The following is a 16,468-nucleotide window of genomic DNA, read 5'->3' on the forward strand; positions in this document are numbered from 1 at the left end:
CAAACCTTTCAGTGAATGTTGTGAGAGATTCTTCAGCTTAAAAAACGGGACCAAATTCTTACCCACTTGAAGACTACCTCAGAATAAAATTCTACCAATATTTAAATGAGTACCTTCACCAGGGTAAGCGACCAAACTTGTCTTTCAAACTGGCACACAGTACATACCTGGTAATAAAAATCATCCAGGTAGGGATCAGTGCTTTGCAGTTGCATCATCTGGATCTTAGAGACCCAGTCTTTTTCTCGCTGTAGCATGAGGTTGGCATACGGATCCTTTCGGATATGATCCTGATGACTGCTCCGGTGACTCCCTCTGTCTCCTGCACCGTTGAGATTCCGATGCTGACTGGAAAAGAAATACAGGCCATATGCACTCCGAATGGATACATGAATTACGCTTTATAACAATACTGGAGTAAACCAGGCCAACTGAAGAAAAAAAAAAATTCCCCTTTGCTTTTATTAAAAGAGGAGTGAAAAAGAATAGAATCTTAACAAAATTTGAGAGGAAAGAGCTATGCAATACCTAATCAGAGGACTAAACTAAGATCTGGGTGCCTTACCATAAGCTAAGCACCTTCACCTACAGACTTGTGTATAAGCCCACAATAACCCTATGAGGTTCATAGGTTTATTTTCCCCACTTAAGACAACAAACTGAGTTCAGAAGAGATCAGGTAACTTGCCCAAACCAGTACACCTGGCAGCAGTGAGATGTCTGACCACAGGCCAACTTGACTCCAAATCTACATACTTTTAAAAAACTTGTTGAAATTTATGATATACTTTAAACATATAGAAAACTCCAACAAACATTATTCAAAAATCCATTTATTCACCATTTGAACTTAATGAAAAAATTATTTGGTCAAATTTGCTTCAGATTTTTAAAAAGTAATATTAAAGTAATACAGTGCTATGTTTACAGTTGTAGGCCCACCTATAGCCCTCGCGATCAGTTTCCAGCTCCCCCTTCCTTCCTGTAGGAACCACTATCCTGACTTTGATACATATCCTTCGTGAAATATTTTTATACTTGTATTATTTGTACATCTACCTTTAAATATCATACAGTAGTATTCCATTTTACATAAGTGGTATTACGCATAATCTGCTCCTTGATTCTTATTCAATACTGTGTTTCATACTTGTCCACATTGATAACATACCCCCAGGTATATTCTGAAAAGTAAAACTGCTAGGATTCAATGTATCCACATTATCAACCTTATTGTTTATTGCCAAATTCTCTCTTCAAAGGCTATATATATTCCATTCCTGCTAACAACGACAGTGTTGAGACACTTGATGTTTTGCCGTCTGAAGATATAAAATGGTTATCTAATTTCAATCTGCACTCTTCTCATTACAAGTGAGCCTGAAAATCTTTTCATTTTTATGAGTCATGTAGGTTTCCTCTATTGAAAAATTGCACGCTTGTGTTTGATGCCTTTGTTATACAGAAGTTTAATATATTTTTACAATTTCAACAAAAATATTTGTAAACACCTTTATTCAGTGATAACTGCTATACAAAGAAATGTACAATTTAATGTATACAAATTGGTAAGTCTGGAAAAATGCAAACACTTGTCATGCCATCAGTATAAAAAAGGCACTAGACATATACACCCCACTCCTTGGGTCCCTTTGTTCTTCTTCCCTTTTTTGGGGGTGGGGGGGTAGATACTTAACATGAGATCTACCCTTTTAAATTTTGAAATGCACAATACCATAATGTCAACTGCAGGCCTGAGAAGCTTTGTATTTTAACAGTCAATGTATTATTAATCTTTTCCATATGGTTTGTATTTTTTGTGTCTTAAAGGCCCATACTAGTTTTTTACCTCTGCAAAAAATATTCCAGAATTTTTTTTGAAAGAAAAAGGAAATTATACACAAAGAACCATAAAAGGGAAGGCTGAAAAAACTTCAAAGTTATGTTTAATGCTCTTATTTTATGTATAAGAATGATGATAAAATATAAGCTCCATGAAAGCAAGGGCTTGTTATGTCTTGTTCTTCTTTCAATCCTCCAAACTGACCACAGTAGCTGGTACACAGCTGGGGCCACATATATAAATATATATTTGAATGAGGATTAAACAGAGGCAAAAATAAAGTGACTTTTGGCTTTACGTAAGACCCAAATGTAATGCTAGAGACTATACTTCAAGATTACCTCTGAGCCGAGACGGTAAACAAAATGCAGTTAAAAGTATGGGAAGAACTTGGTAAGGAGTGAGTATAATATGTTGACCAACCCCCACCCCAGATCTAAACTGCATTTCAGAATTATATTAACTTGGAAATAAGTTGATAAGCTCTAGTCATTCAAAGCTTGTGCATTACATAAAATAGCACATATGATCTGACTTAGCCAGTTGAAATAAGCTCAACATTGATTAAACTTTCTTAAAAAGTAAGCTAAATCGGTCAAAAATGAAACCTAAATTAAGAAACCACAAGAGAGGAGGTTAAGTACTTACTTTCTACTCTGTTGCTGTCTCTGATGCAATAGTCGACGGTGCTGTGGATGAAGATGCGTTGTGTCTGGTCTAAACATTGGGGCCTGTGATCTAAGGAAAAAGGGAAAGATGTTCAGTTCTGTCTTTTCGATGACCTGAAGCTTTAAAGAATGTGGTCAACACTGGATAACTTCACACAGGTTCACCCAGGAGAATGCTGGTGTCTACTCTAAGATGGTCTTTCAGAAGGAAGGCATAGCTGTATTTTCATGTCTTCCACAAAAGACAATTCTCAACTCCTTAGAAGACAATCATAAAATCTGAGTGAACCAGCAGTAAGCTGGTTTAATTCTCTTTGCTCCTAACTGTTAAAGAGAAGTCTCTAACTAAATTTAATGTACTCAAATTCACATTTGGAAATGACACTGAAAATATACACGTGATGGTTAATTTAATATGTCGACTTATCTTAGGATACCCAGTTGTTTGGGCACTCATCTAGACATTGCTGTGATGGTATTTTGTAGATGCTATTAACACTTACAATTAGCTAACTTTAAGAAATAGAGAGATGGCCCTAGATAATGTGGGTGGGCCTTGCCTATCAGTTGAAGGCCCTAAAAGGAAAATCAGTTTCCCAGAGAAGGAATTTTGCCTCAAGACTGGAACATGGGAAGGCCTGACTGAGTTTCCAGCCTGCTCACCTGCCCTACAAATTCAGACCTCAGGTTGCAACCACAGCTTCCAACAGAATGTCTGGCCTGTTGGCCTGCCCTGCGTGTTTTGGACTTCTAGTCCCACAATCATGTAAGCCAATGCCTTAAAAGTAAATCTCTTGTTTATTTATCTATATCCTATTGGTTCTGTGTCTCAGGAGAACCCTGAGACAATGTGATATATGATAAAACACAATTTCACTGAAGCAGGGACTTAAACCTCTATCGTAAAATCCCAGTGGAAGCAAGCAAGTAGCTAAGCACTGAGATTAGCTGAAAACTCAGCATCTGTATCTCTGTTCGTCTTTTTTTTTTGGCTGCATGATGTAGCTTGCTGGATCTCAGTTCACCTGACTGAACCTGGGCCATGGCACTGAGAGCACTGAGTCCTAGCCATGGGATCGTCAGGGACTTCCCTCTCTGTTCCTCAGTGTAAGATAATTCTTGTTAGGTGAGAAGCACTTGGTGCATGTGTGTGTGTGTCAAATGGATACATGAGACATAAGAAACTTTAGAAGAAATGGAAAAGGTGATTATTAACGTGCAAATGTAAGTAGGAAGCATCCTGTTGTTTAGTTGCTAAGTTGTGTCCGACTCTGTGTGACCCCAAAGACTGTAGCCCATCAGGCTCCTCTGTCCATGGGATTTCCCAGGCAAGAATCCTGGAAGGGGTCGCCATTTCCTTCTCCAGGGGATCTGCCCGACCCAGAGATGAAACCCACCTCTCCAGCACTTGCAGACAGTTCTTTATCACTGAGCCACCTGGGAAGCCCAGGAAGCACGTGACTCAAGGGAAATGTGATTCATATAAAACCTTGGAGACCATCAAACATTTCTGTGTTTGGCAACTTGAGGATCAAATAACATCTCAAAATACATCATTTGAAAATAGCAAGGAGACTGCTACCTTCTATCACTAAACAACAATCAAGAGACTCAGCGGACAAGGGACAGACAATGGCACTTTCTCTGCATACCTTAGGTTTTGCAAGTGGGGTCCTGGGCCAGGGGGGTGCTGCTGCGGAGGTGGCGGTGTAGCAGGGGGTGGGGCGCTGAAGAAGGCACGGAAGCCTGGTGCTGGGGGGAGCATCTGCCCGACTCGTCCTTGCAACAGCTTGGGATTCATGGCGGCAAGCGGGCTGCCCACAAATCCGGGGACCCGTGCAAACTGGCTGGGAGACATCCGTCCAGGCTGTAGCTGCAAGAACAAGATCTTGAATTTAGTTGACTGGCAGGTCCCCTTACCTTCATCCACAGAACAGTGAATACTGCTTCCATCGGTAACTTTGCGTGAGAAAGTAATGGGGGGAAGAAAGAAGAGGCAGTAGAACTGATTAGTAGCAAAAAAAAAATAGGGGGATGTGAGCTAGTGAACCTTAGGAAAGTTAGATGAGCTCTTTAAGGGCTGAGCTAATCCTACGCTTACCTGTGCTCCTCCAAGAAGCTGTGCTCTCTGGAGGGGGCTGAGGACAGGAGGGACGCTTGGGGGGAAAGGGTGGCCCAGCAGGGAGGAGTTCTTAAAAAAAAAAAAAGGAAACGAAAGCATTAGAGTCATACCATAAAAACAGGGAAATAACAGGGGAACTCAACAGAAATGCAAAATAGACGTGGACAGGAAAATTCTCAAAGGGTAGAGCCGAACTGTCCACTGAAGGAATGTGAGAGAGAGTAATACTAGAAGTTACGAAGCACTAGGATTATGTAATGTGAAAAAGCAAGCAGTAGAATGAAGGACTGTAATAGCATGAAACCAGATCACATCAAGTTTAGATCTTGAAAGATACGAAATGAGGTAAGAAATAGCTGAACACGATGAACCATGTCTCCTGACCTGGGCACTCTAAGATCCAGAAATTCAAGTATGGAGATTATGAGAAACACGCATCCTTTAGGAGGTATCGCTGCACCAGGCACTGATCAGAAAATACACCCTGCACGTCCTCACGAGGTTGCAGACTGACATACCGGGACACCGCAGAGCTGGTTTGGAGACATCCTCTCACCATAGGGAGCAGGATACCGTGGTGGCATTGGGGGCCGAACATGGACAGGCTTTGGACACAGAATCTACGAGGACAAACATACATACAACTACACTCAGTGAAGCCAGTTTCTCCTCCACCTGCTCCCTCCCCTCGAGCACCGGCAGAGACACAGAACTCAATGCGAAGCCCTACTTCTGAGCAAACTGCCATGGCTTTGGTCCACGTGTAGAACCTTCGGTCACTTCCTCTCACAAACACCAAGCAACGTGTCACTTTTTAACTGAGGAAGATTTAGCTAATTCTCCAGTTATCCCCACCCTTCCATGCTATCTGAGGGAGGTACCAGCAGATATTCTGACTTGCAAATTCTCTCCAAGAGGATATGTTTTGGTAGCAGTGAGGGAGATGGAATGATAAGAAAGCTGGAGGATTAACTAAGTCCTATTCTGAAGCCCCTGTGATATGGCCGCCATGCTCAGCTCTTTCGTGTCCACTGTGACTCCACCATTTCAGAGGATGTTGAGCCTAACTAGGCCATACCAACACCACCCTCCCCCCATACCTTCCACATTGGCCTTCCTTTCCAGCTGCTGGTTTCAGGTGGAGGGAAGTCTATGGAACAGGACTGCACAGGCTCTAGGGAAAGCAGGGATATCTTAAAGGTAAAAAGGGATGTGGACAATGCTGTGTGTTCCCACTCCCCCCAGCTTTCAGTTACCTCTCTGCCAAGGTTTTGGGCAGCCAGCAAAACACTTTAAAAAGGATATTTACACTAACTGTGGTTAACTACCCTTTTTCTCCCCCAATTAAAAGGCAGCAGCAACAGGAGCAGCACCAGCAAAGGGCATTGGGGAATGTGTCTCTTATTTGGGCTAACTTCTCCTCTAGTCGGCTATTTCTCTTTCTAATCTAATGCCTACCCCACACTCCCACCCTCCTCCCAGTAGCACATCTCCCAAAGAGTTTTGCCCAGATTCCCAGTATCCTGGGCTGAGTGCCTGTTGATGAGAGGTACCTGCTGGTTGAAGCTGGGCACAGCCATCTGCTTAGGTGGGGTGCCTATGGGGACAGCTCTAACAGGAGGACTCCCAATGACAGGCGAGGTGGACCGCCTTGGTAATGCACGCTCAGAAAGGTCCCGATCATCTTCTGGGCCCTGGGGGGGCCTCTGAGGCAAGGCATATTCTAACACAGACACTGTAGGCATTTCCTAATTGAGGAAGTAGCGTTAAAAAAATTAGCTAGCTTGAAATCTCTTAATCACCTTTACAGATGCCTAATACCTTGAGAAATTATTTTTTAAATTTTTATTTAGTTTTATTTCACATCCAGTAAAATTTACCCTCTATGACATATAGAACTAAATTCTGATAAATGCAGTCATGGACCTACCACCAAAATCAAGACACAGAAGTTTTATCACTCCCCAAACTTTCTCAGTATTGTCCCTTTGCAGTCAACCTCTCCCATCACCCTCAACCACTGGCAAACATCAATCTGTTCTGTCCTGACCGCTGTGCCTAAAAATGACTCTGTGTGTGTGTCTGTGTTCAGTCGCTTGGTCGTGTCCGACTCTCTGCGGCCCTATGGACTGTAGCCCACCAGGTTCCTCTGTCCATGTACTCCAGGCAAGAATATTGGAGTGAGTTGCCATTTCCTACTCCAGGGGATCTTCCCGGCCCAAGGATAGAACCCGTGTCTCTTCCAACTCCTGCACTGCAGGCAGATTCTTTATCACTAGCGTCACCTGGGAAGCCGCTAAAATGACTTTAACTGAAATTGAGATCATAAGCTGCCAAAATTTTCATGTTCCAACGGCTCCCTTTCAACCATTTCAAAGGAAAGCACAATCAAGTGAGCATTACCATAGATTCTGAGGTTCAGCTATGGCTGCTGGACGATGTGACCAACATGAGGCCAACAGAGAACATACATCTATACATCGCTCAAGTAAGGCAACGGCAACAGGACCCAGGTTGTGGATGCTAGGAATTTTATATAATGAGAAAACATTTAATACCTGAGCAAGAAGTGGTCCTCGGATTCGCCTCAGAACTTCAGATCCATCCCAGATGCTGGAATTGAGACTTCCTGGTTGGGGCTAGGAAGAAAGGAAAATACACACAAAGTGTGGAATAGTGCAGGCTTTCTGGGGAACTTACCAGTTTGTGGTGAACAAAGCTCCCAAAGAGCTGCAACTGTTGAGGATAAAGAAACCACAGCATTCTAGAAAATACCTTATACCCCAACTTCATCTCTAGAATTGCTATCATAAGGAATAATATCATTAAATTTCTATGGCATGTGTAATTCTCTCAGTACGTAAATGAAGTGAAATAGCAATAGCGAAGCCCAGTACTCTGCTTCAATTACTAGTCTGCTCCAGCTCACAGCCACTCACTTGCAACACTGGCCTGGTCTGCACTGCCCTCATGATAGCTGGGTCTTCGAGTTCATTTTCAATCACCATCTTACTGAGCCTCTCTGCCAGATTCTCCTCATGGTCACCCAACAAGTCCATCTCATCCCTTTCTCCATTGCCAGTGTGTTCATTAACTGCTGCGGGTAGCTTCTCTTCCAGTTCAGCCAGGCGCTCATGTGCTTCCTGCCAATCATCATCTATGAGGAAATTAGAAAAAGAAACAGTTCATATTGGAATAAAGAGTTTCATGAAATTCTTCTGTTAACCAAATAAACAATTCCAACTCCAGAAGACAGGTGGGAAGTTAAATTTCCACCTAGACACATGAAATATGGTTTAAATTAAGGGGGCTTCTCACTATTGACAACAAACATCCTATCAGGAATAAAATTCAAACTTTTAGAGTAACAGATTAATACATCAGCAATGGCATCTAGACTATATTCTGAAACTGATTTCTAAATTGGTGATATATACATATACTACAACCTGTGGGTTTGAGATTCTGTGACATTTTAGGCAGAAACTCATGCCAGCACACAACTTTCTCTGAGATAACTGTCATCTTCTTTACAAGCTTTTAAATCCATTCATTTCATCCAATTAGTGTGTTTTGAGCATCTATGATGTGACAAACACTGTTCTAGGTGCATGGCATACATCGCCATAAGAAACAGACAAGGAAAGTGACATTTGAGCAAAATTCAAGAGTTGAAAAGCTAGCCATGTGGATATCTAGGGGAAGAGTGTCTCAGGCAAAGGTCAGTCAGTATAGAGGACTTAAGATGAGAGACTGACAATTTTCAGAAGCAGCAAGGACTGTGTTTGGACTGGAATGAACATGGGTGAAGGATAGAAGAAAACTGAGGCTGGCGTGGATCAGGGGGAGCTCTCGAAGGTCCTTTAGAGCTGCTCTGAAATGGGGCCCCTAGAGGTCAGGATGTGGCTGGACTTGCTGAAAGCATCGATCTGGCTGCTGTGCTGAAAACAGATTAGGGGAAGCGTGGAGGTCTGTTAGGAGGCTACTGCAAGCATGCCAGGGGAAAGGTGAGGGTCAGCCCTCTTCTTTAACTGTCTCCGTTTCTGTACACTACTATAGGGTCTGTATCACTGACACGAGGTTATTTTATCATTGTTTATGCTGACAAAGCATTATTCCACAGATGAAAATCTTCAGAAGCCTTTAAGAGCTTCTCCAGAACTAGACCTCACCGCTATCATTCCAGGCTCCACTCATCATTCCCTTCTACCTCCATCATAAAAGCGCTACTATTTTGCTTTTAGCATTCAAATTCAGACACCTTTCTTTCCCTCCTCACTGACGCTTTCTCTAAATAATCTTTTCATTTCAATTCTTACCTTTGCCTCATCTAACCCACCAAAATCCCATGTATTCTCTTGCATATGTTACATATTTTTATTAGTTTAGTTTTGTATGTTCTGCAAAATCCAACACAGAGATAATAGGTAATTCTCTTTATAACTAACATCACAACACAGAATTCTGAAAAACTGTCCTTAATGACAATCCTCCCCATTTAATTTTTCTATATATCTCTTTTAAAGAAAGGACTGGAAACAACATGCAAAGAAAAACAAAGTGTCTGCTATATACTAAGGGTGTAATAAATGGCAGCTACTTCAAAAAAAGATTTAGACTTCCATATGCAACTTGTTAAAAGTATCTTTACTCTGTTTTCCTGTTTACAAATACATGTTTGCCAAAAAAAAAAAAAGTTTAAACATACAAATATGTAACCTAGCGAAACTTCCCCACAATTCTTCAGGAATGTTAAATTTTTAAAAGTAGAAACACATAACTACTGATAAAAACAAGGTTAAGCGGGATTTCCAAATTTATAATCTGATATGATCAGAACCACTGTCTAGTCTTGGAGGATTGTGGTAGATCTGAATGTACTATGTACAGTAAGGGAAAAATCTAGTTTAGATGAAAATTTACAGTACTAAATTATCGGTTATTAAAAAAAAACAAGGAATAGCATAATCAAAAATCAACTGTGACATTAGTATTCTCTGTCATCTTTGCTAAAGAAGAGTAAGCTAAGCACGTACTGAAGGACCAACTGCTTTTTCCAATCTTATTGACTCAACAGTGACAAAAAAGGGAAAAAAAAAAAGAGTCTATAACTCCGAATTATGGGATGTTTTAAAAACATCTATTACCCAAATTTAAGAAACTGATTTATTAATGGATTAATTCTAATGTAGAAGAGGTTTCATTCACTTCTCATACTCCTATTTACTAACTTTACTATATGTCTCATCAAAGATGACAATCTATGTGTCCTTAGTAATTAACTCTAAAATACTGATTAGTAGCCATATTGGGTAAGAAAGGCTCTGTTGTGAATTGCGACTTTTTCAAACATGTAAGTAAAGAAATCTATGCCACAGAACACCATCATCGTCATTTTAGGTATTTCCTGTTTTGTGAAAAATCACCTGAAGCAACGTCAGAGGCCACACATGTCCTTGGTGTAAAAGGACATTTCACTCTGTATCTGAAAAATATAGTTACTTAAACATGCCCTTGTTTGTTTGACTTCAACCTACCCTCATCAAAATGATAAAGGGTAGGGGGAAAAAACAAGAGAAATGAAGGGAAAGAGATATCTATTTCCTTCAACTAATTAACCTATGCTCTGGGACTTCCCTGGTGGTCCAATGGCTGAGACTCTGTGCTCCCAATGCAGACAGCCCTGGTTCGACCCCTGGTCAGGGAACTAGATCGCACACGCCACAGTGAAGATTCTCATGTGATCCAACCAAGTCTCAGTACAGCCAAATAAACACAAATGTTAAAAAAAATCAACCTATACCCAGATGTGAGTTACTAAAGCCCTGTCTGCTTTTATAAACCAGTACTTGTTGTGGTAATTCCCTTCAAATCTGTCTCAGGGATATAGCTGAATAAAAACAAAATAAAAAGGAAGTAGAGCTAATTTAATTTTAGAGCAATCTCAGTCTCTAAAGATTTCAGCAGCTATCAGTAAAAAGGAGCAAGAAAGAATGAGGATCCTTCCATGTGGAGGCAGAAGATTTCCAAGGGTTCCCCAAAGGCTGTTAAACATAACTCATAGTTTACACTGATTGTATTTATAGTTACTTAACCTCTCTGGCACTTTCCTTCTTCATTGGCTAAAATGACGATAATAATAGTACCTACCTCATAAGGTTGCTATGAGGATTGATAATATATGTAAAACATTTAGAATGGTCCTGAACATATAATAAGTACCTTGCAAGCATAAGCTTTCATTTTTAGAGAATGAGTTGAGGTTACTGTGGTCCATTTATTGCTCAAAGATGATGCAAATGTTTTTTTCCATGCGAAGACACTGACTAGTTTCTTATGGAAAGGTGACATCAGAGCATTTGTAGCCGTGACTTAAAATAACAACTATATTAACAGGCATTACTCAAGACACTCTCTCCTTGAGTTAAAAACCATCAAGTCAAAACATACCTCATAGGTCTAAGGTTCTACCTCGTTTAAATTCTCTACCCACCTGTGGAAGTATATTAAACAAGTCACAGGTGGACTTAGAAGCTTTCTTTTTATAAATCTGTATACTATTTATATCAAGGTGTTAGCAGGAACCAGGATTTTAACAATTGTCTCAATGTTAAGGGCTCACATTTGGAAACCTTTTCTCCACTACAGACTCTGCAGACCAAGAAGTCCTTAATCATCCTTTGCCTCAGGGTACAAAACGGGCTACCCACAGGCTGTTTCACTGCTCTAACCTTTTGGCCACCTGTTCTTTTACTGTGTAACCCTAGGTGCTTTTTTCAATGTGTGTGCACTTTTCACTTTTCCATCCCATAAAATACAATTCTGCATACTTTAAAATTCTTTTAAGGCAATACTTTCCTTATCATGGGAGAAACTCAGGAAAAAAAAAAAAAGACTGTCGAGCACTCTGGAAGTCAGAGAGAAAGCAAGACTACTTTTCTCCTGCCCAGGTTCAAAACTGAGGACATTAACTGTGTCTAGTCTTAATATACTTCATTTTAACACAGATGAATTTGCTACAGAATGGTAACATTTAGTACAATATTTTAAGAGAGAAAGTTCCAGAAGCAAGCACACACTTGTTTGTAGCTTTATTGTATTCTATAGGTTTTTACTAAAGTTTCAAATAGAATCTGCAATTCCCACCAGCTCCCTGCTTTTGTCATTCTGTTCTTCCTCCCCTTCCCTATGACCTCCATAGAGAAAGAACAGCATCTTAGCTCATCCTCTTGGACGAGCTCATCCCTCAGACTACGGCTGGGATCCAAAAGGTCTTCAGTTCCCTTTTGTAATGAGCCTTGCTTCCACCTTAAATACTTTTCTTGCTGCTTCCAAAAGTGGCAGTTTTAGCTCTCCAGGGAATTTGTAAACCCTGACTGAACAGAGAACATTTTTTCATTTTTGCCAGTTCATTCAACTTGGTTTAAGTTTAAACTTAAGCCATTTAGGTCACTGCAAAACCAGTAACCAATATGACATTTTTAAAGACCTCTTGTTTGTTTTTGATATTCATTATTTTGGGGTTACCCAATACTGATAAGTTTCCTCTTCTTCTTCCTTACTACTTACGTTCTAATATTTGTTGCTTAGACAGAGTTCAAAGAAACTCCACATATTCACGCATCCCAGTGTAAATGCGGTCATTGTTTTTCAACACCATTAGTCAAAGCAAAGATAGCTGCATCTCTCTCTCTCTTTTTTTGGCCTCGCACATGCTGGATCTTAGTTCTCCAACCAGAAATGGACCCAGGGCCCTTGGCAGTGAGAGTTCAGTCTTAAGCACTGGACCACCAGGGAATCCCCTTACCTATTCATCTTTTAAGTACAGTTTACTTTTAACTTATTAGTATGCTAGTTCTAGAATCTCAGTTTTCGAACTTTATCATATAAACTTGCCCCCTAAATTTCTCATCTCAGTAATTATAACTGTGACCTCTAGTTTAGTTTGGCTCTTTAATTTTTTAACCTCTTCCAACTCCGGAAATACTTATCTATCTCCAGGGATGAGAAAATCTCATCTGTGCACAGTACTTTTCTAACTTATGAAGACTTTCTACCACCAAAATTCTTAGAATCAAAAACTCTATTTTACTGACTATACTACAACAGCAGGATCATGCTATATACTATTGATCAACTAAATTTCAAAACATACGTATCTGAATCTGAGTTTTCTCCTAGTCCACTAGTTTTCTTAAGTTATATTTTCCACAAATAAATATTTCCTTCTTCTAGGATTATTTTAAGCCTTTATAAAATGTGCACCTCTCTAATCACTTGATTTTCTCAGTGTCAACTGAGGGCCACAGATCATAAAGCTGGAAGGGACAGGGCTTAGAAAAACACCTGGTTTTATAAGTGAGGCAAACAGAAGCCCAGAGGAGCAGGGTAGATGCTTGGAGTGAAGAACAGAAGTCTGCCAACTCTGTGAATGAGGATATTCCTGCTAAGACAAAACTATCAATGCTATAAAAGACAGCATTTAAAAAGAGCAGGAGACCAAGACATGAAAGTTGTCACTTACCAACTGCACCTGACCCAAATGTATCATCATTGAATTGATCAATCTCTTCATCCTCCTCTCCCAGGCCCTGAAATGCATCTTCATCTTCATCCAGAGGACAATCCTCCAAAGACTAAAAATAAAAAAAAGAAAAAAGATTAGCTATTCAGGAAGTTCACAACCTCCTTTTCAAAATGTTCTAAAAATGTTCTTCTTACCTTACCAATCAACACAATAGTTTCATTATGACTTTCTGTACAGATGGCATTTTTTTCTATCCCCCAATTTCCCTGACATTGGAAGATTCAGTACCTTTTCTTTCAGCTTCTCTTTCCTATTTAACCTCTTCCCCCAAACTTCCATTTCTCTATTTATCAAGGCTCTAATAATAGCATTTCCTCATGCACCAAGAAATTAGGCCTGCAACTTCCTTTCCAACACTGGTTACAATGACAACTGAAAATGAACACTTTATTATTTTGCCTGAGTTATTATTTTTCACTGAAATTCTCATCTTCCCCATGTTCATGTCATATTCTTAACTATGAATCCCTTTTAAAGCTTTCCCTTCATTTTCCTTCACCCGTTTTGTTTTCCTATAGGCTCAAACTTTGGAAGTAAAGGAGAAAGCAAAGTTTTCAATCAGTGAACTCTTGAAAAACTGTGATGTGACAAGTTCAAGCTCAATCTCTACTCCCACAAGTGATGCCCACCTGGACAAGCCACACCCCTTTTGTTAATTCATTGAATACCTCCTGAGCACCTATGTGTCTCAGGCTGTGTTAGAATTTAAACCACAATCTCTTTTAAGTGGTAATGCAGGGACAATACCATCTCCTTCAGAGGTGTTGTGAGGCTCAAAGGAGGCAAAGTTTTAGACAAACACTGGATATTGCTAAACAATGCTAGATATCACCATAACAACCTAGGTGTGGTCTAAACACTCCCTTCCCTCCCCCTTCGTTTCACTTTTCAACTGATTAATTTTCCAAGTTTTCTTGGGAACTTTGCCTACTGCATCTCTTCACTTCTCTCCATATTTACATAAAGCCAGTTTGATCTTGAGCCATTCCATAGCAGGTCTATGAGTTTTCAAAGACTCAGGGTCGGAATTCCACACTCTCTCTGCAGGCACGTTTCTGATATACCTTGCCTGACCACCTCACAGTGAGGCCGTTCCCAAATGAAAAGTTAGGTTCAAGGGCCAGTCTAAACTCAACACGAAACAAGCATGCGACTGCCTCCACATCAGAAGCAACTTCTCGAAGCACTCGCAAATCACGAAAGTCTACTGAACCAAATCACTGCTTCTCAAATCGGAGAGACTCTGAGGGATCACCTAGACCAACCCTGTCAGTTCTACAAGTCCCAGAAGCCCTGTCCAAGGGATCAGGAGTCGCCAGAGGTCACACGGCGAGTTAGCGACAGCGCCAAGGCTCTCGCCTGGTCCTGCGTTCCCGGGACCTTCCCGCAACCCACGTCTCCGTCCACTCGCCCCCAAGAACTCCCGCGGGACACGCCCCTCCGCAACCCCGAGTCCTCGCCAGTAAACAGCCCTCGGCCCCAGTCAGAAGGCAAGTCCGGGCCCCGGGCCCCGACGGTCGCCCGTTTGTGAGGGGGAGACGCTTCGGTGTCCAGGGCGGGAAGCGCGGCTCTGGCCTTCCCCGAGTGAGTCCTCCACAGCGATCACCGGCCGCGGGCGCACGGCGCTGCACTCGGCGCTGCCCCGAGGCGGGGGCGCGGGGCTGTGCGGCCACGGGCCCGCCCCACCCCACACAGGGGCCAGCTCGCTCCGCCCGCCCCCCGCGGCTGGCCCACCGCCCGCGGCCCCAGAGCCGACGCCCTCCGCGGGGTCCCGCGGGCGCCCCGGCCGCCGCCTCCCGCGGGGCGCGGGGCCGGCGCGCGCGAGGCTGAGGCAGGAGGAGAGCGGGGCTCGCGCGGGAGCCAGGGAGCGCTCACTTCCGGCAGCGGCGGCTCACCTCGTAGCGGAACATTCTCGGGGAGGGGGGAGGGAGCGGGGAGGGGGTGGGAGAGGGAGGGAAGCGGCGCCGACTCCCCGGGCTGCTCCGCGCGCGGCTCCTCCGCCGGCTCGCGACCCCTGGCCGCCGCCGTACGCCGGCGCGTGCGTGGGGACGTGCGCAGGCGCGCCTCGGACAGGGCGGCCGCGCCGCTCGGCGCCCGGCGGCGGCGGCTGCGCGGGGACGGATTTGGCGTCCCGCTTCCTCGTCTCAGCGGCGGGAAGGAGGTCCCGCGGCGAGAGACTGCGCACGCGCCGCCCGTCGGGGGCCTCCTCGCGTCTGGGCGCGTAGCTCCACCCCCTCCGGCTCGTCTGCGCTCGCCCGGCGCTCAGGTTCCAGTCACGAGTTTCCCGTCACCGACGGGGCGGAGAGCAGCCTTGTGACTGTCACAGGACAGGGCTTTGAAGCGTCCCCGGCTTCAGTCAGCCTGGGCTGGAAGAAATGGAGATGCCTCGTCTCTGTCCAACGTCCGACGCCGTCTCCGAGTCGCTCGGCGTTCCTCGCGACTGGCCGTTGGCGCCGAATGCGGGGACGCGTTCAGGGCTTCGGAAGGGCTGCGTTGGTCGCCCTTTCGGCGGCGCGGCGCCCGCTGAGCCGACGGCAGGTCCGGGCTGTGGTTTAAGTGTCTCTAAGTGGTGAGGGCGTTAAAGAAAACAAAAAGGCCGAAGACTTGTTCAGGGAGGTTCCACCCGAGAGGTACTTCTAGGCCCCAGGCGCGCGGAGCGCGAGGGCGGAGAAGGGCCGCCCAGCCGCGGGCAGCGCGGCCTTCGAGGCTGAGTGCGCGCCGGGCGACACCCGCTGCTGGGACGACCGAGCCCGCGAAGGCGTTTGCCCGCGGCGCCGTGCTCCGGGAGCCTGCTGGGGAACGGCCCTCCGCCAGCGCCGCCCGCCCTGCCCTTTCGGCCTCGGGACTCTCCTCGAGGATTAAGCTCGCACCGCGAAGAAGTAATTAACTCGAAGAATGAAGGAGGGCGTTTCGCAACTGCTTTCTCCTGGTGTCTCAGAGTGCAGCCTCGCCTTGGGAGTGGCATAAATTCCTTACGTGTTAGTGTGACCAGTTTAATCAGAGTCTGAGGAGTGGACCTTGTGAACTCGGAACAGGAAGTTCTGGGTGGGAGTCAGTGCTTTGTCACTGGCTGTTAGGTTTGGAGCAAGTTACCTAAACGTGTCTGAGGCTTAATTTCTCTGTAAAGTGGATTTAATGATACGTGCCTCACAGAGTAGCGGTTCAGTGGCACGATGACTCTAATACTACTACTCATGATTGCGGTTTGTGAGATAGTGATACTGTTAATCGCTCAGTTGTGTCGTTCT

At 43.7% G+C, this 16,468-nt stretch overlaps 1 protein-coding gene across 2 annotated transcripts in view; it reads right to left on the reverse strand.

Annotated features, from left to right (window-relative positions):
- PATL1 (PAT1 homolog 1, processing body mRNA decay factor) overlaps positions 1-16,131 on the reverse strand; it is a 28,756-nt gene extending 12,625 nt beyond the window's left edge. Inside the window, exons 1-10 of one of the 2 annotated variants that reach the window (XM_055424196.2) lie at positions 15,116-16,131; positions 13,158-13,269; positions 7,573-7,790; positions 7,192-7,272; positions 6,187-6,381; positions 5,152-5,253; positions 4,613-4,702; positions 4,164-4,384; positions 2,492-2,581; positions 168-348 (exon numbers count right to left, since the gene is read on the reverse strand). In XM_055424196.2, coding sequence (XP_055280171.2) covers positions 168-348; positions 2,492-2,581; positions 4,164-4,384; positions 4,613-4,702; positions 5,152-5,253; positions 6,187-6,381; positions 7,192-7,272; positions 7,573-7,790; positions 13,158-13,269; positions 15,116-15,130 — 1,305 coding nt within the window. In that variant the 5' untranslated portion in view covers positions 15,131-16,131. Of the gene's footprint in view, positions 1-167; positions 349-2,491; positions 2,582-4,163; positions 4,385-4,612; positions 4,703-5,151; positions 5,254-6,186; positions 6,382-7,191; positions 7,273-7,572; positions 7,791-13,157; positions 13,270-13,354; positions 14,558-15,115 lie in introns of those variants that run through there. The other variant, XM_088843356.1, reaches the window with a different exon arrangement.
- Between the last annotated feature and the right edge of the window lie 337 nt (positions 16,132-16,468).

This window comes from Moschus berezovskii, chromosome 14, assembly GCF_049115385.1.
Source record: "Moschus berezovskii isolate FMDL1 chromosome 14, NW_MosBer_1.0, whole genome shotgun sequence".
NCBI lineage: Eukaryota > Metazoa > Chordata > Mammalia > Artiodactyla > Moschidae > Moschus > Moschus berezovskii.